Genomic DNA, 22594 nt, shown 5'->3' on the forward strand with positions numbered 1-22594 from the left:
GTTGGGTGCTTATGTGCAAAGGGACCTTAAAAAAAGGCAATAAATAGCAAAGACGCCACTGAATTCGGTGCCTATTGTCCATTTATTGCTCACGTCGAGTCCTTCTGTTCTGTAACACCACAGGGTGCTGCTGCACATTGTACAGAGGAGGGAAATTATCTGGCCGGGTTGTTCTAAGTAGGGCATTCGCCCCCAACCATAATCTGCCTGTGCCACTCCTCTACAATCTTGTGTCCATGCCCTTTGCAACCACATGAGACACACATAGTTATGACCGGCCATTATCAGAGGGCTACACACTGAATTCAGCGCTTCCCGCAGGTGGAAAGGTAGATGCACTTAGCACAGTCACTATTAGTAGTCAATGGAGATACAGAACCACTAAGGAGGTCCTATTACAAGGAATGCCATTAATCGGATATTTACGCCAGATCTTATTGACATGCCATAAGTATCTATAGCAAGAAAACTTGTTTTGCAGTTCTGATTATGTTCATACTTAAACATGACAAATACCAAGAACAGGGTGGTAAGTATCAAGGCAAAGAAACAGGCGACCCGAAACCAGGGGAACAAGGTAAATGAGAAATAACTGGGACATATCCATACTGTAACCAATACATTTGTGTCCTCTTAGCAAGAATTTCCTGCCTTAAAAGGGGTCAATCATGAAACAGCAGGGGTGCTAGAGCAGGACTAGAAGAAGAGAAGAAAGAAAGAGCAGAAGGGAGGAGGGGGCAAACACAGCAGGGCCAAACACCCAGACAAGTGGCTTAAAAGCGTGAAAGTCCAAGGGCCTCACTACAGGGAAACTACTTTGGAAGTGAAGGATGTCGACTAACCACAGAGTCCAGTCTTTCAGGAATTTATTGTGCCGATCTGCAATAATAGAAGACGCAAACTTCTCATTGATTAAGTAAATTAAATTTTAACTTCGGATAAAACCATCTTTCCGCCACAATTGAGCAATAATTTGCTTGGTAGCAAAGCGGAGATGAATGGCCATGAGTTTTTCTGTATATTACTTCCCATTATAGAGTAAATGAATAAGTAAAATGTAATCTACAGCCTCTGGATGCAAGGACAAGATCACCAAATATGGGGCGTATCTCCAGAAGATTGTCAACAACGGCAGCAATTTGACAGCTAACCAGGCGCTCCATGAACTATTTTGGTAGGAACCAAATACCAAGCAAGTAGGACTTTAAATGAGGTCTCTAACATTAATATATTATGGGCACTTCGATTAGTCAATTCCCATATTTGGAAGCAGTCCTCATCGGCAACAGTGAAGCCTAGGCCTGCCTCCCATCGAGAGACATATGACAGTTGAGTACGGTGCAAGGAGTGGACCAAACTAGAATACATTTGAGAGATAAGGCCTCTTGCATGTAGGTATTTAAAGCAATACAAATCTAAGGGAGTTATGGTCAGAGGGGAGTTTGTATTTCTAAGGAAATGGAATACAAAATGTTGAAAGGGGTTTTCCACTGAAATACTATTGATGTCCTATCCTAAGGATAGGTCAGCAATAGTTGATCGGCCGGGGGCTGCGCTGTAATAATAGAGGTTGGAGCGGCAGCCTCCGTGCCAACCTCCCATTTAGTGGCTGGCCCTTGTAACTGTAGGTACGGCTCCCATTGATTTCAATGAGCCGTACTTTTACTTACAAGCACCAGCCACTACACGGAGGTCAGCACTTGTAAGGCTAGGTCATCAATGGTATTTCCCCGGAAAACCCCTTTAAGTTGCAAATATCAAAAAAGTTCAGAGGAGGGTAAATCATATTTCCCTTGAAGTGCAGAAAAGGAGGAGGTAACTTCCAGAAAAACACAGAGGCGTAACGTGAAGCTCCTGGGCCCTAATGCAAAGCCTGTAACAGGGCCCCCAACTATAATGCTTTATTCATAGTACTGGGCTCCCTATATGGAGATGAGAGGGCTTATGGGCCCCCTAAGGCTCCTGGGCCCAGGTGCAACCGCTACTGCTATAGTTACGCCAGTGAGTGAAATCTAGAGTGAGGAAGTAGACTTCAAGGGCCTCTAAAGAAAGCCAAAGAGGAGCATTGGAGGTTGCATAAGGAAGAGTAATTTGCCATCCAGGATGCCTGTTAATATTTCAAGTAATTTAGGACCCTAAGGCCTCATTTCAATCCGTGCCTGTCTGGAGTGGAGCACACAACACTTGGGATAGAGTCCTTCCAAATAAACTGGAGCAACATTTGCTGAAGCCTTTTTAGAATGTGTGCTGGGATATTCACTGGAAGAGCTCTATAAATGTATACATTTCAATGAGAGCTGTGCCTGCAGTTACCAGCAATGACCAATCAGAGAGCAGTGCATAGTGTACAACCGGCTGCTAGAAAATTGCAGCTGCCATCTTGGACATCTGAAAACAGGATCCCAAACCAGTGGATCAGAGAATATGAACATGCAGTATACTGCACCCTCCAATCCAGAGCCACAAATTTGTTCCAAAACTGGAGGGATGTTTTGAAGAGAATGTGTCACCTGCGTAGAGCATCATAAACTAAGTCATGGTGCTGTTAGGGCAGGTGACAGGGAGCCCGTTGATGTATTTTTTTCTTTATACTCACCCGCTCCCTGGATCCCCCGCTGCCCGCTGCTGAAGTCGGACTCTTTTCAGACTCCCGTGTGCGCACTCTCCCATTGACTTGTATGGGAACAGGTTGCAGATAACAACCCTCATAATAAATGCAAAGGCAGTAAATTTAATTTTAAAAGTATATGATATTCATCAAGCAAAGCAGCACTGTAATGATCCCAAAATGTAGATGTTCCAACCATACTATATATGCTATAGTGATCCCTTCATGCACCTACTGTACAATCTACCAAAAAACAAAAACCACAAACTGTCACTTTGTAAGGGGGTTGGACGATCAAGAACTGGTTAATTAGGGCCTATTCATATTACTGATCTAGAATATGGCCCCCATATAATTTTATGAGCCCATGCAATGACACATGGAAGTTATTTCAACCATGGGTTTATGCAAAATCTGTAAGTGAAAAAAATTGTGGCATCCTCAGACGTATGGAGGATACCACTGTCTATTATGGTCCAGAAACTCTGTGCTCACTAAAAAACAAGGTGAAGAAGTTGAAGAAACTTTCTAGCTCACGCTCTTTCATAGCGGGGTTGCGTATGAAAATGACACCCATACGCAATGTATTGCCTATGGACAGCTGCAGATGCTGCCTATACAATGTATAGGGTTCACACTGCGTGGTACGCAGAGAAATAGAGCGTGCTACGATCTACTTCTCCTGCATAGATCAATGAAAGGCCATTGACTTTCATTGACTCTATTCACCAAGTATTACGCGGCCGTGCATCGCACACGTAATACGCGGTGAAAAAAACTCCAGTGGACATGAGCCGTTACTGGTAGCGTACACCCCTACTGGAGGTGCGCAAATGAAAGACTGATCGTGGGTCAAAACCTGCAGCGGTGGGGGCTGCTAAAAAGTACATGGTACAGGTAACATTGTGGTCAGAAATATAACTCAGGTACATACAAATGGTAGCTTATTCTAAAGATTTCAACTGGACTCATAGGTATGCTTTATAAGCTTTGTACACAACAAATTAAGTTCCTGATCAGGATTTGCATCCAAAATGAAAACAATGAAGCAACTTTGCAAGTTGTTTTGATTTAAAAAGCCATATCGTTTTAGGTCTTCAGCTCCTATGCAGATCTATCTGTCTCCATGGTTACAGACTGCAAACAAACCCTCGGTAGTCTGATCCTACAGTCAAACTCACTTTCATCAGTCCCCTGCTTCTTGCTAATCTACAGAATAAATAGACGGATACATGGGCACAACAATATTTATAGTCAGTCCTCAATATTATAATGGATAGGAAATCAGCAGATATGTTTGTAGCCCACTGCCATCAATAAAAGAGAACAAGGTCATTAATGATACAGCATAGAACAGAAATTCTGCCATTGAGTACAATTTATTGTAATATTTATGTATTATTTATTGTAATAGGCATACAGCCGTGTTGGCCGTTATCAGTACAAGGACATACAAGAAAGGGTAAAGCAGGGACAAATGTAGCAGTGCTGCAAAACAGACGATTGTATCTGGATGGGGCCGGTGCATGAGTGGGTGAACTAGAGAGCACTTTGTGCCCCGCAGGGTGGTGTCGGGGGCAGGGAGTGGAATGGAAGCTGTGCCCGCGAGGGTGCAAAGTTGGTGTGTGTTGCAGTAGTAATTAGCGTGCGCAAACATTGCCTGGAGGAGCAAGGTTGGGTGTGGGGAGCCACATGGGAAACCCTGTCTGAAAGGTTGGGAGCCGAGTAGTGCAATTTCCCTGGAGCATCCTAGTCGGATCGGTGTGCCGAATAGTTTAAGGCTGGATTCACACAGATGTATTTGCACAGAAAATAGAACCCATTGATTTCAATGTGTTAGTACGCATGCACGTACTTTCATGTACAAAAAAAATGCAGTATATTCAATTTTCCTGTGCATTTGCGCAGAAAGGGAGGACATATGGAACTCATTTAACTAATTGGCCATTTCAATGGTTGAGAACATGGTTGTGTGGTTTTTAGCACATACAATACGTAAAAAGCACAGTTGTACACGCAAATACCAAATTCCCATTCAGCAAAAACGGTATGCAAATGCATGCACCAATACGCATACGTTCATGTGAATGTGGCCTAAGTGTGAGAATAGTGGTTCTATACACTATTTCTAGAGCTCACAAGCATGAGAAGTGTGAGTGTTCAAGTATAGTGTGATGCCATACTGAAGGAGGCAGTTATACTACCGGCTGTTGGACTTCTGTGCCTATGCTCCTCTCATTCACTACTTCTGGGTCCCATTTTCACTCATCCAAGATGACCGATGCGATCTTCACATTACCCAATTCCCACAGTGCATTAGTAGTGTTAGAGTACCAATGCACTACACCTGCTCTCATTGGCCAGCACTGCTCATGTGATCAGCAATGACCAATCAGAGGGCAGGTTCTCTGGGAGCCTGATAATAATAAGACACTGTGTAAGTAAAGTGGCCTGCAGAGTAACTGAGCATATTTGAGAGGCATAATAATTCTGTGTGTCCAAAAGGCCATATCTTGTTTCTGCAAAGGCCGGTGAGCCGCTTCAAAGCTGCTAGAGTCTTCTGAACTGTGACGCAGCATTATAAACCTGTTTGTTGAGTTCAAGTACATGTACGGCCATTTCTTGTAAAACATGACTTTGTCACTGAAACGGTTGTCAAGTAAATTTTATTCTTGCCTATCGGAATCCATGCTTAGACTTTTATTCCACCTGCCCTATTAATAGATAAGAAGTACCTCATTTATTGCTAGCTGTTCGCCGCCTCCTCCATATCGATGACTGGATACATGCAGGTCATCATACAAGTCTTCATCGCTCCCCATGTCATCAGTGAGAGATGGTCTATCAAGTGAGCCATCTGTAATTACTGTAAAAAAGAAGACATACAGTCATACGGTGTAAACCGGAAATGATATGTAATCAGCTGAAATGGTAATAGTGTGAGGACAGCAAGCCAGTGATACTACCTGCCGCGCAACAGCATGGAAGCGAGTGTATGCGGGAACGAGTGTCAGGCATTGTCTGCCCGACATTCGTCCCGTCTAAATGGGCCTTAAGTATCACAGTGCACGGAAGGAAGCCACTTCAGCCACGGATAGAGCTAATTCCAAAACACAAGATTTCTTCCAGCACTCATATGAACTTAACTACAAAACTTATTGTAGCATCCTTAAAAACATCCTCCTCGAAGCAGATGGAAAAAGGGGAACGGAGAGGATGTTTTTAAGGATGCTATAATAAAAGTGTTGCAAGAAATCTTTGGCTTTCACTTCACATCAGACATTTAGAGCCCCTGTTGACATCACATTGTTTGCAGATGCTGCTGAAAGCACCTGATCTCCCAACTGAAATTAAATGCCAGTAGGTATTCTTGCATCATCATGTTTCCTTATATTGTTTAAAACTCCAGTAGAGTACAAGGAAGGATTTATGCCTATTACACTACTTCCAAAGTATTTACCATGTAAAGTTTAGTCGCTGCTTAGGTCATTATAAAGCTGCTGCAGTCAATTCTAATATATCATGTGGTCTGTAAATATATCATTGCATGTTTCTTTAAGACTGTACATTATAATTTATCCTATGCAACAAAAAAAGATGTTGAGTCAGATATGGTGTGAAGCTGTAACAACTCAATTAGGAAATCCGAGTGGTGATAATACAATGTAGCATTTAATGAGGGCAATAAATAAAGAGTGGAAAACACAAATAACATTTATGAAATGTGACAGACAAGGTTCAGCCTAGCGCACAATAGCAGATTATGCACGATTGTCTTAACAGCGTTGTATCTGGGAAGATTGTAACCATGGGGACCGTCAATTGGTTTAATCCTCTAGCGGTACATGTCTAAGGAAAATGACCATTATGTTTAGAACTGGGCAGATACATGTGTGTCTGGACAGATTTAATGCTGCTCTCCTTCCGTCATCAGCCTTATTATACGTCTCCATCTCTCCCTGGCAGGAACAATGCACAGGGATTATGTGGAAGTGGTTAGCAGGTGTGTGATACATGGATTGTCCTGAGCTTTAGTTTATTTGAATCATTACACTTACAAAATGGTAATTAAGGCGCAGGAACAAAGCGCGGCTATGCTGGAAGCTTCCTCTGAGGAAAGTGGATTCTGAGAGTCCAATTTGTTCCAAATAAAGGCTTCCCCTGTGGTCAAATATCCTCCTCCCTCAACTAATTTTCTAAGCTGTAGGTAAAACATCGTAGAATGTGAATTTCTGACTCTTGCAGCCCACGCACTTACAAAAAAATGTTAAAAAACACTGCCCGAAAACATAATCCAAGGTTCTGCTAAGGTGCAGATTCATATGATTTCCTGCTGCTTATATGGCGCCAATATGTTCTGCATCGCGGTACGTTCCATGTGCCTAATGGGAGCTCACAAACTTAATTTTAGTTCTCACACCCACTGGAACCAATTTTTTGGGAAGCCAATTAATTGACTAGTTGGATTTTAGGGCATTGGCAGAATCACCAGAGAAAACCTGCACAATTATGGGGAGAACATACAAACTCCATGTGGGAAGCATTATTACATGGGGGACCTCAAAAGTGTGGAAAGACCCATCCAGAATAAAAATGGTTTAGCAGATGGTGATCCAATTTAGCATACAAGCTGCAGGTGAACAGGGAGACCAGTTAGGCCATGTTACAAATATGACGGCCATTTTGAAAGCTGCCATCTTGGATTTAACTCTAATTTTTCCGGTGGAAAGTTCGGTGTATGATATATCAAACTTGTGGAGAATTTCACCAGAAAAACAATGGCGTGCTTGATTTTAATATAACTATCAGTTTTCATGCATTCTTCATTACAAGTACAAGTTTTCAACCATTGGAGCCATGCTGTACACTAGGGTAAGGGCTGAGCTAAATGTTTGTCATGATCGGGCCATGTAAAGAGGTGGAAAGTTGGCCTATACTATAGAAGTCCCCTTGAATGTTTACCAGGCAGAGAATACACTGCCAGACCTTGGCCAGGAAATGTTATACAGACATTATTTGGGATGTTCTGGATCAGAGCAATTACATCAACTACCCCAACTGCACCCAAACGCTGCCCAAGAGCACAATGGAACAGATATGAGTACTAAATACACTGTTCAATGCCATATTGTAACTCCTTAATGGCGGTCCCGTTTTAGGTCTTCATGAACCAATTTTTCAGGGTTTTTTGTTGCAGAATTCTGAAACATGGTCATCCCATGTAATTGCATGCAGCAACTGAACGACACAGGAGCGAGCACCACTGGGACGAGCTTTTGGTCATCATTTGCTCAGCAGCTTATCCCGTGTAAAAGGACCATAACCTGTGGGGTACACGTTTCCCCTAATTCCAAATGTCCCTATCCAGAGGCGTAACTTGAAGCTCCTGGGCCCCAATGCAAAACCTGGAACAGGGCCCCCAACTATAATGCTTTATTCATAGTACTGGGCTCCCTATATGGAGAAGAGAGGCCTTATGGGCCCCCTAAGGCCTCCTGGGCTCGAGTGCAACCGCATCCCCTGCATCCTCTATAGTTACACCCCTGTCCCTATCTGCATCTTGCATTGCTTACTGTATAGAGCATAATTAGTAGTAGAGCACAATAAAATAATGACTACAGCTTACATAAAGATAACAGTACAGACCAAGCGAACGGCATATACCCAAATCATATCTTGTCACCCCTCACCATATTATGGGAGGGAGCACTGCTCTCGGATATCTGGAATATGCTCATTAGTGCTTGGAAACAGAAAGCAGCATTGATGTCTCCCGGCTGTAGTAAATGTCTCTTACTGTAATGACGGTGTGAGAATTTGGCTGAAGCGTATGTAAGCAGGCACTTGAAGAAAAAGTTCATGCAAAGGCCATTGTGGCACATAGTAGTGCAGGAATCGCTGTGCCCATCGCTGAGAAAAGAACAATACACAAGTGGCCTTCATGCCATCTGGGCAATGTGGGAGCCCCCATTAGCATCCATTATAAGCACACACTGTAGATTGTGCACTTCAGGACTCGGCATCATTTAATAATTCCGCCTCACATAGACATCTACACAGCGTACGGCCTCTGATTACGAGCCTTCAATCCACACTGGCATCTACCGCCGTTGACCCAATAATGTCAAAACATGACATGCTACAAGGAATCTCACATTAATACCTGGCAGACACACTGGCATCATGAATAATACTCCCAGGCTACAACTTTTCTCTCTGAAATGGCATTAGGAATACTTCAGTGTGAAGACAGAGTTTTTCTTTTCCTGTGCAGTAGTTATATTGTCATCCGTTTTAATAGAAGACATATGGATTTCAACGCAAATTTTGATGAGGATCCACACCAATATATATAGCGGATTTTTGGCTGCGGAAATTACTCTGTGAATGCCTTGTATATGTGTAGACTAATACATTCTTGGAAATACAATAGTGAATAAGTCAAGAAAGCAGGAGGATGTTACATGGCAACAATGTGAAATTCATTCTCAGGGTCAAGGGCAACATTGTAACAATTTGTAAATTTCCCGAGAATGCCAAATATATTAAATTAAAGCCTTATTTGGTCCACGGGTGTGATTTCGCTGGCAGTAAATCACCGGCGAATCACGCTGTCTGAAGCTTTCCATAACGTTGCTATGGAAAGCGCCGACCCCCTGTCCACGAGCGGAGAATTATTGCAATTCTCCACTCACGGACGGCAATTCGCAGCATGCTGCAAATTGCTGCGATTCTCTGCGGTCAGCCCATCTGTCAGATAGGCTGACCTGCGGAGATCTGTCCGCCGGCTTCTGCTTCTGGGCAGCGGCTCCCGCTGTGGAGATTAGTCACGGGATACCGCAACGCCTGTGGACAGGGAGCCTCAGGGTAGTTTCAGATCTGTATCAGACTGGCTGGAGGTTCTGTCGCAGATGTGGCTGAAAATACCGGAAGAAAAATGCTACATGCAGCACGTTTTCTTTCATCCAAAAGCCGGCCAGTTGGGCAGAAAGCAGACAGACCCCATTATAATCAATGGGGTGTGCCCAGCGCTGTTCAGTTCCATCCAGAGACTGAACCGTTCAGCTGCAGGGATTCCCCTTTCCGAACGGAGAAGTGGAATCCCCAAGGCAGGGGTGAAAGCACCCTTACTACCACATATGTTTTAACGCAGGGGTGTACGACTCTAATCCTCAAGGCACCCCAACAGGTCATGTTTTCAGGATATCCTATAGTAAGAACACCTGTGGCAATGTCTGAGGCATCAACAATAATTACATCACCTGTGCAATACTGTGGGAATCCAGAAAACCTGACCTGTTGGAGGTTCCTGAGGACTGGAGTCGTGCCCTGCTATTTTAATGTTAGCTCTGTACCTTTGGCACTATATTTTACCAAAATGACATTGATCAACTTCAGCCACAACTATTTTTAACATTCATTAAAAAGTAATGATATTGGGTCAGGAAGGAAACAGAATTTACTAATTGATTTTTGGATTGTTCGTGAAGATGAATTAAAGGGGTTTTCGAGGCATTTACTATTGATGACCTATCCTAAGGTTAGGCCATCCATAGTTAAGTCTCTGAACTTAAATTTGTGATCAGAAGCCCACTGCTTGGGATTCCTGATAATCATCTGATCCACTGGCTCATTGTCAGTGCACATGAGAGCCAGATATCCACATTGGGGTCAGAACCAAAAGTGTACTAGAAGGCATCATTCCCATTGAAAATTGGTAGGAGTGATGCCTTCTATTACACTGCTCGCTCTGACCCCAATGCGAATGTCCGTCTTGACTGCATGGACAGCAGGGCAGAAGATCTACTGATTGGTGGGGATCCCGTGCGGTGGACCCCTGCCGCTCAACTATTTATGACCTATCCTCAGGAAAGGTCAGCAATAGTAAATGCCCAGAAAACCTCTTTAATGAAAGACTTCAAGTGCTCTCCACAAGGAGAAACCATACACTCCCAACCTTAGCATGATATGCAATAAAAGTAGACATGTGCTTGGTCTATATATCTAAAGGACAGGTTCTTGGAATAATTTCCCTGGTGGTCCGGAGGTTCAGTATTGGACTTTGGCTATTTGTATACTTATAATTAAATCAGTCACACACCAAAAGGATAAGACGATGAGAACAGTCACAACCATAATGTGGTATTGTTCCTTCACACACACCATTATATGTCTTTTCTAGTTTATCAAGGGATCCTTTGGGAAGGATCAATGTGTAATACGTACCCTGCCCTTTCCATAAACATCTCGGACAGCAGTGCTCCATGGTAAAACAAGGTTAATTATTTCTCCTTCATCTTCTTCAACGCTTTGTCTGCTCAGCTAAATCCATTTGTGGAAACCTCTCCATTCACAAATCACATCGTTCTGCTTAGACACAGCAAATACACTTCTTACGTCGTCAGCGTGTTTTCTGTCTTGGAGGACAGGCCTGTCACATATGTTCTCCACACAGCGGATCAAGGCACAACAATGGTGCCGTTCACTTGTGACTGCCAAGAAGGGCACAGAGCTGGTTTTGTTTCCTTTTTACTCACACTTTTGCCTACAATATGCATCAAGTTTATATGAGTCAAGAGTAAGATGCCCTGTGTGTCATGAGCCTCATCAAAGAGCTGAACTACTTGAGAAATGTTGTGGGAGTGAGACATCTGCATAAGTGTCATGCCATGCTACAGTCACAGGGTGGGCATACATACATTTACTCACACATACAGTGTATTCTACAAGACCTTACAATGAACTTAGGCTGAGTTCACATCTGTGTTGGAAGCCCCGTTGGAGGTTCCATTGCAGATCCAGCTCAAAATGCTAAAGCCTGGCATCAGAGCAGAATCCGAATGGACCCCAATATAGTCAATGGGGTCCGTTCAGAGCTGTTTGGTTTCGCCCTGAGATGGAGCTGTTTGGCTGCAGGGATTTCCCTTTCCTCTTCCCCAAACAGAGCAGGAAAGCGGAACCTCCAATACAGATATGAAATCACCCTTACTCATTGATATGCCTCAACTCTCCACTGCTACTCGTTGTGTAAAAATATAGAGAATGCCTCCAATAAGCAAGTAGTGATCCAGGTAAATTAACGGATACAAGTACTCTGCTGAGAGCTGCGACCCTTCAGCTCCCATTGGCACTTGCTGGGGTCATAGTGCTAAGCCCAACATTCTTGCCCCTTTGCTCTAGCAGTAGGCAGCAGTCTTAGGATCCAGACACACACCAACATGGCCGATGTTTTTGAAACAACGGTGACCTTTTAATGTAAAATATTAGGGGACTGCATAAAGAACTATTTCTGGCAGCTGCGATGAATGCTAGTCAATTGACAGAAAAATATCAAATACTATTACACAGTAACATAGTATGTAAGGCTGAAAAGAGACATATGCCCATCCAGTTCAGCCTATTACCCCAGAAAGTTGATCCAGCAGCAGTTCCAAAGTCTCACTGCTTTTACAGTAAAGAACCCCCTTCTATGTTGGTGTAGAAAACTTCTTCCCCGTAGACATAGAGGATGCCCCCTTGTTACAGTCCTGGGCATAAGTAGATTATGGAAGAGACCTCTGTATTGTCCCCCTAGTTATTAGGTCACCCTCCAGCCATCTTGTCTAAGCTATTTTTGTTAAACTCTCTGGGTTTTGTAGTCCACAGTCTCCAAGAATGCAGTTAAGTGATGGAATAATAGTCCACAGAACCAGGTATTGGAATAGTAGCCATTTTATGAGTCACTATCTAATCCTTTAACAAGCATTGCAAAATAACTAGAGATGTAACCCAAAGCAGAGTCACTATATATATATATATATATATATATATATATATATACATACATACCTGTTCCAGAGTACTTATTACTCATCAGTGTGCTAGTAGGATTTGGGTTGGCTGGCTGAGAAGCTGTCAATGTGAGTCCAGGGGGTCAATGTTTCTCCATGTGGAGAACACCATAGGAGAAAGCACTACAAGAGCGTAGCATGTGCTATATAGGTCCTGCAATGCTCCCTGGGAAAAAAAACTATGTAAATGAAAAATGGAGCAATCATCTACATCACCACCTATTGGAATGCTAGCTAGCCTACGAGTCAATATCCAACCATTTTACAGGCTCTGCTACAGGAGGTGCTCTCCTTTTGACTAAGACCTTATGGTCCAAACGCTGTATTTATGGAGGAAAAATCACAGAAGATTTTGAATGCAGATTAAAATGCTCAGATTCTTTTCTTGACATTGCTGGTTGGATTCCAGGCTCTGGTGATGAGCAAAAACATATTTCTTAGATGGGGAATGCTGCTTCCAACTTGTACGTATCTTAAAAGGTCGGATATTGACTCATAAGGTAGCTAACATTCCAATAGGTGGAGCATTCCATGACCTATATAAGACTCCTTACTCTCGAACTCAATGTTCTGATGAGTCACTAGACATTAAGGGTTATAAGATATAAGGTTAGGCTGCACCACAGTGTATAAAAGTTTTTTTTCAAATTTTCTATTTTCCACTGCACCACCATACCTAATAACCTTTGCCACACAAATAGAGCTACTCCATACTGGTTACATGGACATTATATACAGGCCGCCAGTGATCTTTAGTTCTAGGGTGTGAAAAAAGATACAGTCTGGCAACCTTGCGGCAACCCCAATGCCTATTGATCATTAAAGGGGATGTCCCGTTGTAAACTGGATAGATCATTAACAGTAGATCAGTGAAGGTCCATCACTAGGGACAGATCAAAGGGAGTATGACTGTAGTAACTGACTATGCTGGGGTTAAAGGGCCAGCAAAAACACGTTTCCTTTCACACCCCCTCATCTGATTGCCTGTCACACTCTGGACATCTCCTATGTATTTTGCCCTCAGGCAGTGCAGCCTCCTGTCTGGTACTTATCAGACACCATCTGAATTCTGAGATTTCACCCTGATCACTTTCTTTCTCTATGCTCTGCTAACACTCCCATGAAGTATCAGCACAGCATCACATGACCAGCTAGAGCCAGTACCATATCTGCCTGCTGGGAGAACATTGCCATTACTTATTCTATCAGGAAAATGAGCTGTGATCTCCTTCATTATAACTGTGTGACAGGAGCCTCTAACCATTAACAGTAACTCTGATGAGAGTTTCTGTTCCCACATAAAGAACAAAAGTAAGACAATTTGAAAAGTTGCTTCAATTTTTTTGTTGTCGATGCATTGAAACAGTACATAAACATCGGTTCGGGAGGTGGAACTTCCCTTTAATATACTTAGATCATTATGTATCATTTCATTTCTATGCAAGTTACATAATGCAATGAACTTTCGTGCATTCTGGCTAAGGTAATATATTACAAAGTTGTCTTGTGCATTTGTTTTCTTTGTTACCATTTTCCCAAACAAATCAAAAAGTATTTTAACATTTCCCCTCAGTGGCATATAGTACACGACAAGAAATGACCTAAATGCAAAGGAGTGCATTATTCCAAAGTGTGCGAAGGAAGGAAAGGTAATAGACTGTGACAGGCTAAAGTAAGGCTGTAATGTTAAATCTGCGTTAGAACTCTTCTTACTGCACATAGTGGAAATAAGGACATATTTCTAGGCTGCTCTCATTTAGTTATTTCTCTTTGTTTATGTAGCCCCAACATATTCATGCAGCGCTGTACAGATTGTCGCCGTTGACATTAGAACCTGTCCTAATGGGCTGACGCTATACTATAATTTCTCTATCTGAGGCACACACAAACGAGGAGTATCAATGAACTCCAGTTAGATCTAAAAAAAAAACAAAAAACACAAAATCAGCAAGAAATTTCAAAAAAGTCAATGGGATTTTTGAACTTCTTGTTCACATGAACTGTGGTATCATTCGTGTGACAATCTGAACCCCAACACGTGTACCTGATCTAAAGCAGTCCCCCTGTCATGGCTTGTCATCCGTATCAGGTCAGAACAGGGGGGATGTCACAGCATAAGCCCCAGCCCTCATGATCCACAAGCTTACGCATGCTTGGTGTCATTTTGGCACTGCTGGATGCCAACATAAACACTTCTCTTCGAGTGTGGAGATTGGTTGGCTAGGAGGTGTATGTCCCAGCCGGCCAATCAACGCTTGTCTGTACACATTTATTCTGGCTCCTCCATATGGAGGACGCTGGTTATACTTCTAAAGAAAGTAGGATGGGATATCAGCATAGCGATAAGTCCAGGTTTATTTTAAAGCAAACATACACAAAAGGCAGCAATGTTTCAGCCCTGTAGTAGAGGCTTTTTTAATTATACTTCAAGTCTGATGGTATTTTTGGTCATGATGGCCGCCCCTGCCCAGCTCTATGGTCAGATAAGTCTGTTTAAGTAACAATATTTCAAAGTGCTGCAGTATCTAATTCTTGACAATATATAGTTATTGTATTTAATCTGTTTCAGTGTGTGCTACATTCCGTCTAAACTGTATTTCTTGTTTTTATCTGCAGTTAGTTTTATCTCTGGTTTTCCAACTAGGGAGAATCAGGGTTGCCCCAGGTTTCTGACCTGACTCGCCCTAATCAGGGCGAGTGCTCCACTTTAAAGGAGGGTTAGATTTCACATTCTCCCACTTTTGGCTTTATTTATATTTTGTGCTCTCCTCTTTACTATATTGTGTATATCCGTCCTTTTTGGACAAATAACTATGTCTGATCTTGACAAGGTGGATGGGGTCCAGCTCCGACGTAACAACCTCCTATTAGACTGACATCAGCCAAGCTTGTCTACTTTGGTGGGATCAGATGGTGATCTAATGTGTATGGAGGCAGCTCAACTGTTTACCCATAGTAAAGAAAAGAAAGATCAGGCATGTTCGATTTCAGGAGGTCTCTGTTAGGGTTTATGTGCCTTTCCCTATTGAAATTAGTATGTACAAAGGTGTGCGAGTTGGGGAATGAGATAGCCATACACATAAGATGGCTGACTTTATAGTAAAAACAAATTGCATAAATTAAATTCTCTCTCGGTGAACTCTTTTTTTTTTTTACCATTTCTCATCTTATCACCAAAATTTCACTCCTCAACATTATCAGCAGTTATACTTCTGATGTCATCAAAAATATATTTCCTCTTTCCATTTTCATTCTATATTCGTGATCTACAAGATATTCATCTAAACTAATTTCCATAAAATATATCTTCATGTTGCTTCTGTTTTCATGTCCAACAAAGGGGCGAGGCTTTGTGGAAAAGGTTGCATATCCTAAAATTTTGGACTATTTTTGACAATTCACAGAAAGCATCAATTTTATTAGTAATCAAATTATATTAAAAAAACCTGACTGCACCCTCTAATGTCCCAAACTATAATATTTAGATGAACAAGCAGAGTAACCACCCCAAAAAGGACGACCCCACACTAGAACCCAGCCCTCCTCTCCCCATCTTTCCCTAATTGAAAATAGGGAGGGGATAACATAAGGGGAAGGTATTAGATACCCAGATCAGGACAAAAGAGGCCTGATCTAAATAATGAAAAATAATAAATCCCAAAAATATTAATACCACCACCAAAATGCAAAAATGCAAAGAAAAAAAATGTATATATTGACATCAAACCCTCATGACATCAAACAATATAGATTACTTTTTTAGTCTACGCATTTCACCTCTAAGTTCAGAGGGCTCATCGGGGATCTCCAGTCAATAACTGATGCCACGAACAGATCTCATTAATAATATACAGCCAAATATTATCAGTTATCGAAAAATACTACCAAATTGTAATGGATCATATCTCAGATTAAGAAGGCTGACGCAATTTTTGGCATAAACTACTTCGACTAATAGGTAGTATAAAGTTAGACTAGATTTATCATCCAGCAGAGTCACTGTGATAAATTTGGTGAATTTAAGGACCGTTTGTCTCTAAGTTTGCACTGTCTATGTCTAACTACTTTATTAGACAGTACTAGCAAATCTGCACCGCAGTATTCTCCATAGCACTGGATGGCACATGTGGAATCCAAAAGAAAAGACCTCCATATGTAATCAGAGGCTTACTAAAGTAATACAAGATTTCTAAGATTTCTACCAGTGCCATGTTATGGCTTCATGTAACTCGGAGGTTGTACAGAGCCATAACACAGTAGGCCTAAAACGGAGGCCACTAGGGGTCAGAGGCACTCTTCAATGGGTCTTTCTTGGGTTATACAGTTTGTCTAGGTCTTTTTTAAAGTGGGGTGCCCAGAACTGGGCATAGTATTCCAGATGAGGTCTAACCAATGAAGAGTAGAGGGGGATAATGAACTCACGTGATCTAGACTCGATGCTTCTCTTAATATAACCCAGAATTGTGTTTGCCTTTTTGGCTGCTGCGTCACATTGTTGACTCATGTTCAGTCTATGATCTATTAGTATACCCAAGTCTTTTTCACATGTGTTGTTTAGCCCAATTCCTCCCATTCTCTATGTGCTTTTTTAATTTTTCTTGCCCAGATGTAGGACTTTGCATTTCTCCTTGTTAAATACCATTCTGTTATTCACCACCCACTGTTCAAGCTTTTCTAGATCTTTTTGAATACTCTCTCTCCTCCCTAGTGTTAGCTATCCCTCCTAGCTTTGTGTTGTCGGCAAATTTGATCAGTTTCCCATCAATTCCCTTCTCCAGATCATTTATAAAAATGTTGAACAACACTGGGCCCAGGACAGAGCCTTGTGGTACCCCGTTCTTTCACTTGGATGTGCCAGTGCCTCTTATATAGTCATATAAGAGGCACTGGCACGATATAGATAATCTCTCCATACAGCACTGTATAACAAAGGTAAAGCGTTCTACCCCAGAAGCAATGCACATGGGGAGAATGTCTCCGTATTACAGAATTGTATTTTTCTGTCAGATTCATGTGTAATCCAACAGAAAAACCTCCATATGCAATTGTATATTATCATCAAGACTACGTTTTATTTAAAACACACAAAAAGATAAGCATAAAATCAATTAAAAGTACCAAAGGGTACACAAATAGACAACAGGACTGCCAAGACAAAAACTGGCAACTCCAGGAAAACCTTCCTCAATTAATATAAAGCACTTCCTATTATTATACCGGTAGTTTATAAGTAAACCAACAAAGTGCAATCTCACAAGTACTCGCCACATAGTGCCACTAAATGAGATACGTAAATAAAATAAGCTCAGACTACACAAACAAAGGCAAAAAAAGTGACAAGTGCAAAAAATAGCAGCAGACTGAAAGAAGGAGGAGAAGAGGAAAAAACTTTTTTGTGGGTTCGGCTGAGATGAACTGCCCCAAATTTCGGTTTGCAACAAACCGAACTTTTAGCAAAGTTTGACTTGAAACAGGGTTCAACTGTTTGCTCAACACTACTAGTTACATAAAACTGAATAGCAAAATGAACTGAAAGAGAGAGGCAAGGGTGCTAGTACCCTATTGGTCATTTCCGGTACCCACCTCCCTCGATATCATTTTGAGTGTATGCTGAGGATAAATCATCAGTAGTAAAAGTGCATAAAAGTCCTGGATTATCTCTTTAATTGTCTAATTAATTGGCTTTCCCACTTTCAGTCTTCTTTATACTTGCAATATCTGTAGATGCACTAATGATCAGTATGGGTATATTCCATCAATATTCACCAAAATGGCACAATAGCTCAAAAAACTGAGAGCTGGCCTCTGACTGGTTAAGGCTGCCCTAACATCTGTGTTGGAACCTCCAGTTGGAGGTTCTAGAACAGATCCGGCACACAATACTGGAAGAAAAATGCTGGACAGCTGAGCGGAAACCGAACGGACACCACTAGGGCGGGCTCACATAAGCGTAATACATGGTGAATGGAGTCAGTGAAAGTACATTGATTTTTATTGATCCATTTCCACTTCGATATATATATATATTGAGTATAACACGCACGTAAAAAAGAACGCAGCATGTTCTATTTTACCGCATATTACGCGCGATAGTGCGCCATTGTTCTCTACGGGTGTGTAATAATTGTGGCATTTATGCACAGCATCGCTAAGTGACAGAGGGAAATTAAAAAAAAATAAATAAAAAATGAAACCAGCATGCGCAAGATATGTTGTCATGCACAGTGCAAGATCGCTGCCATACGCAGCACTATGCCCGCTCACCACCGGCTCACACAGCGATAAAACGCAGAACTTTATCAAACGTTTGTGTGAGCTTGGCCTTATAGTCAATGTGCTCCGTTCAGCGCTATTCGGTTCCGTTATAAGACTAACATATTTGGCCAGGGGATTCCCCTTCCCTGCTCCGTTCGGAATCCCCGCCACAGATGTGAAGGAAGCCTTATGAGAAACTTCCCTGTCCGCACTCCTTTTGATAAACCTGCTTTTTCTTATCTGGTATAAGAACTGAGATAGAGTATAAAATGAAACATGGAAATAAATATAAATATGAAATCAGATGTACTTGCTACATTCTGTAATTCTATACTGCAAATGATAACAAAAATAAAGGCCTTTATCATGCGCCTGTACCTTTAACATGGAGCTAGTTGAACATGCATCAGCAGATCTAACAGTAAAAAGAGGTGCCAAATCATTTCCATGACAACGTGCATTTTTCCAGATATAGCAATGTATTTTATTAAATAGAACAACCCTAAGACCCGTCTTCCTAGCAGAGCACCCACTTCTATGAGTCATTTCCATTATCTCTTCAGTCATTCTCATTTCAGTCACATAAAATATATAGCAGTAACTATCCTGCTGAATTCAATTAGAACTGATGTCATCCACCAACCAGAAGAAACGATCTTGGGAGATCCATTTCTGGTCAGTCAGCATCCAGCAGGAATAGAGCGAACGGATAATGGAACCAAAACTTTGTATGACCCCAAAATTCAGGGCTAAAATTAGTTTGGGTACAAAAGTGCTAAATTTAATTTCTTGGTCTGGGGGGCACATTCCAAAACTATGTTGCGACTGTTTTGTAGGGATGGTGAATTATTAACAATTAATACACAGGGCAGCCCTGCTAGTTTCCCAATCGGCCCCCCTCCACTTCATTCCAGTACAGGAAAAAACTGAATGGGTCAAAAGTTACCTGAAGCCAGATTTATTTTCCATTCGCTACACTGACACCTCTACCCTGTGCCAATCACTACACTGACACCTCTACCCTGTGCCAATCACTACACTGACACCTCTACCCTGTGCCAATCACTACACTGACACCTCTACCCTGTGCCAATCACTACACTGACACCTCTACCCTGTGCCAGCCAATATACTGATGCCTGCACCCTGTACCAATCACTAGACTGATGCATCTACCCTGTGCCAGTCACCACACCAATAGCTCCACCCTGTGCCAGTCCCTCTACTGGTTGCCCACCACTATAAAATACATTTTAAACCCATCACTCTCATCCATAAAGCTCTCCACAGTGCTGCATCGCCCTACATTTTGGTCCCTTGCACACAACAGGGTTGGATGTAGCATGCGGGATCCCGGAAGGACCACGAGACAGACGGCATCCATTGACTTCAATGGAAGCCATCTAGGCGGAAACTGCACAGAAATGGAGCATGCTGCAATTTTTCTGCCATGAGTGGAAATCGCAGTTGACTTTCACTTGTCTGCAGAAAGTAGCGGATCTACATAGAAAGCTATTTGCTGCAGAACCTGGGAGCAGCCGCCGGCTCTGGATTCCGCAGATCAAATCCGCCTGTGTGCAGGAGCCCTTCCTTCCCTATCTCTGTCTATTACCCTATAGTGCTCTCCACTCTGCTAAGAAGTCAGGGCCAACTCTTGGGCACTTTATGGATCAGTCCTCTCCATGCGGTTAATAAACTCAGACTGCTAAACGTTGCACTGATGACATCAGCTCTGTCCATATCCTCCATCTTCCCCTGCGGTTCCCTTTTCTCGAGAGCAGACAGAGTATTTCAGACTAAACAACTCTTTCCACAGCATTTTTCATTCTACTGTGGGATTACATCTGAGGGCTTCCATCAGGGTACAGAAAACAGCCTTGTGATAGAACCTCCGACTGTCATCAGTGACATGGACACCACTTGGGTATCTCTTTAACAAAGGATCAGTTTGTTTCCGTTATATCTGGAGTATTAAATAACACAGTCCACTACGCTATTCTGTAATAACAGAACCCTTGTCCAACGGACACCAAAGTGGTGTCCATGTCCCTAATGACCGTAAATGGTTCCGCTCACTTATGTTGAGGGGTTCTCTCCCAGAGCAGTTCTCGGCACCTTGATGGAACCCCAGATGGAATCCCACAGTCTAGTGCAAAACAGTATGGAAACGCTTTGTAACAAACCCACTATGCGAAAGGTAATCTGAGAATCTGGTGGCTGGGAATGGGATGAACCAAAGCAGCAACATTAAAATTGACGGCACCAAGCATATTAACTATATAATTATGTATTGTGAAAAATTTGGTATATTTTTGACACTATTTAGTTTGAAAAATGTTGTTTGAGGGTGAACAATCACATGTTTATACTGCAAACTGAAGGCAAACCCTTCATCGCCAGGCTGCGATCAACCAAGACGTCCTCTGATTTTCTGCTAAAATGTTTCCTTGGTGTGACCATTAATCAGAACATTTCTCCTTCCTCTGTACTCCAGTGTAATGACCTTCCTCATCCACACACTTCTTTCATTCCTCTCCCGGTTCCAGGCTGCGCCCGCACATCAATCCTTGAAGTGTTTATAATTCAAGATGACAAGATTTCCATATCGTACTTTCTCTTGGCATTGCAGTTCTTCAGCATACATACATTTCAACGAGGCTTCGTCATCCGAAACAGCCTAGTGCCTGGCTGGTGGTTCTAAACCGTCAGCATTAAACTGCCCCGCTCAACCGCCGCCGAGAACGACTATCTTATCTAACACTTTCACTTGTGGGAAAATGTCTTCTTAAGTTCTGTGTTAAGGTGCTTCTATATGGGCCAATAATTCTTCAGATTCCCGCCATCCAGAGAAAATCTGAATTATCATTCAGTGTCAATACACGCCTGAACTAGAAGCAAGAAGTCGTTAGTTAGCTTCTTGTTCGTCATTTTGTTTATGCATGCAGAAAATCAAATGATGAATTGGCCTGTGTAAACAGAAAGTCGTTCACTAATGAACGACTACCTGCTAAGTGTGAATGGAGGCAGGTGGGAACGTTCACCGGCCGGCTCAACTTCCATTAGTTAGCGATAATCGCTTTGGTGTAAAAGCACAGAAACAATTAATCACTGGAATGAGGTGTCGGGCATCTTGCGCCCAACAGGTCGTCCCATGTAAAAGCACCATTAAAGGACCTTTACAAGGGCATATTATCGCCCAAATCCTTGATGGAAACCGTGAATTTGGGCGATAATCATCCCATGTAGATATGGCCGCTGATGGGGCACTGAGCAAGAAATCGTTCCCCTATCGGAGTCGCTTGGTTTTATCAGAACTAAAAACCAAGCGACTGTCGGGCCGTGTAAACAGGAGCTGCTCAAGGTTTGACCGATCCCTCTTTTCTGTGAATGGAGTCGGCCAGAACAATCCCCGGCCGTTGCGCCTCCATTCACTTGAACAACTCACTAAACAACTAAAACAGATGGGTACATATGCTCGCCCAGAGGCGTAACTTGAGGCTTCTGGGCCCCAATGCAAAACCTGTAACAGGGCCCCCAACTATAATGCTTTATTCATAGTACTGGGCTCCCTATATGGAGAAAAGAGGCTTTATGGGCCCCCTAAGGCTCCTGGGCCCAGGTGCAACCGCATCCCCTGCATCCCCTATAGTTACGCCCCTGTGCTCACCGTTAGGAGCATATTAGCGCACAAGCTGGCTTTTTTTTGACTATTCAAACTTGAGACGTGAGAGTTTGAAAAAAAGGCAAGAAGATAGGTCCCACCCCAACTTTCTCGCACATAGAAAAACTGCAAGTAAGAAAGACTACGCGCAAGAATCCCGATAGTAAAAACGTAAGTATTGAAATTAATGCTCTCGTTTCGTCCCCTTTTTTCGCCCAACTGTTTAAGCCTTCACTTCTA

The 22594-nt window shown here is 42.4% G+C and overlaps 1 protein-coding gene across 1 annotated transcript in view; it reads right to left on the minus strand.

Moving 5' to 3' along the window:
• The window catches only part of LOC136624120 (uncharacterized), a 132716-nt gene that overhangs the window by 29040 nt on the left and 81082 nt on the right, over positions 1–22594 (minus strand). Inside the window, exon 5 of the mRNA XM_066598236.1 lies at positions 5344–5474. Coding sequence (XP_066454333.1) covers positions 5344–5474 — 131 coding nt within the window. The remainder of the gene's footprint in view (positions 1–5343; positions 5475–22594) is intronic.

This window comes from Eleutherodactylus coqui, chromosome 1, assembly GCF_035609145.1.
Source record: "Eleutherodactylus coqui strain aEleCoq1 chromosome 1, aEleCoq1.hap1, whole genome shotgun sequence".
Lineage (NCBI taxonomy): Eukaryota > Metazoa > Chordata > Amphibia > Anura > Eleutherodactylidae > Eleutherodactylus > Eleutherodactylus coqui.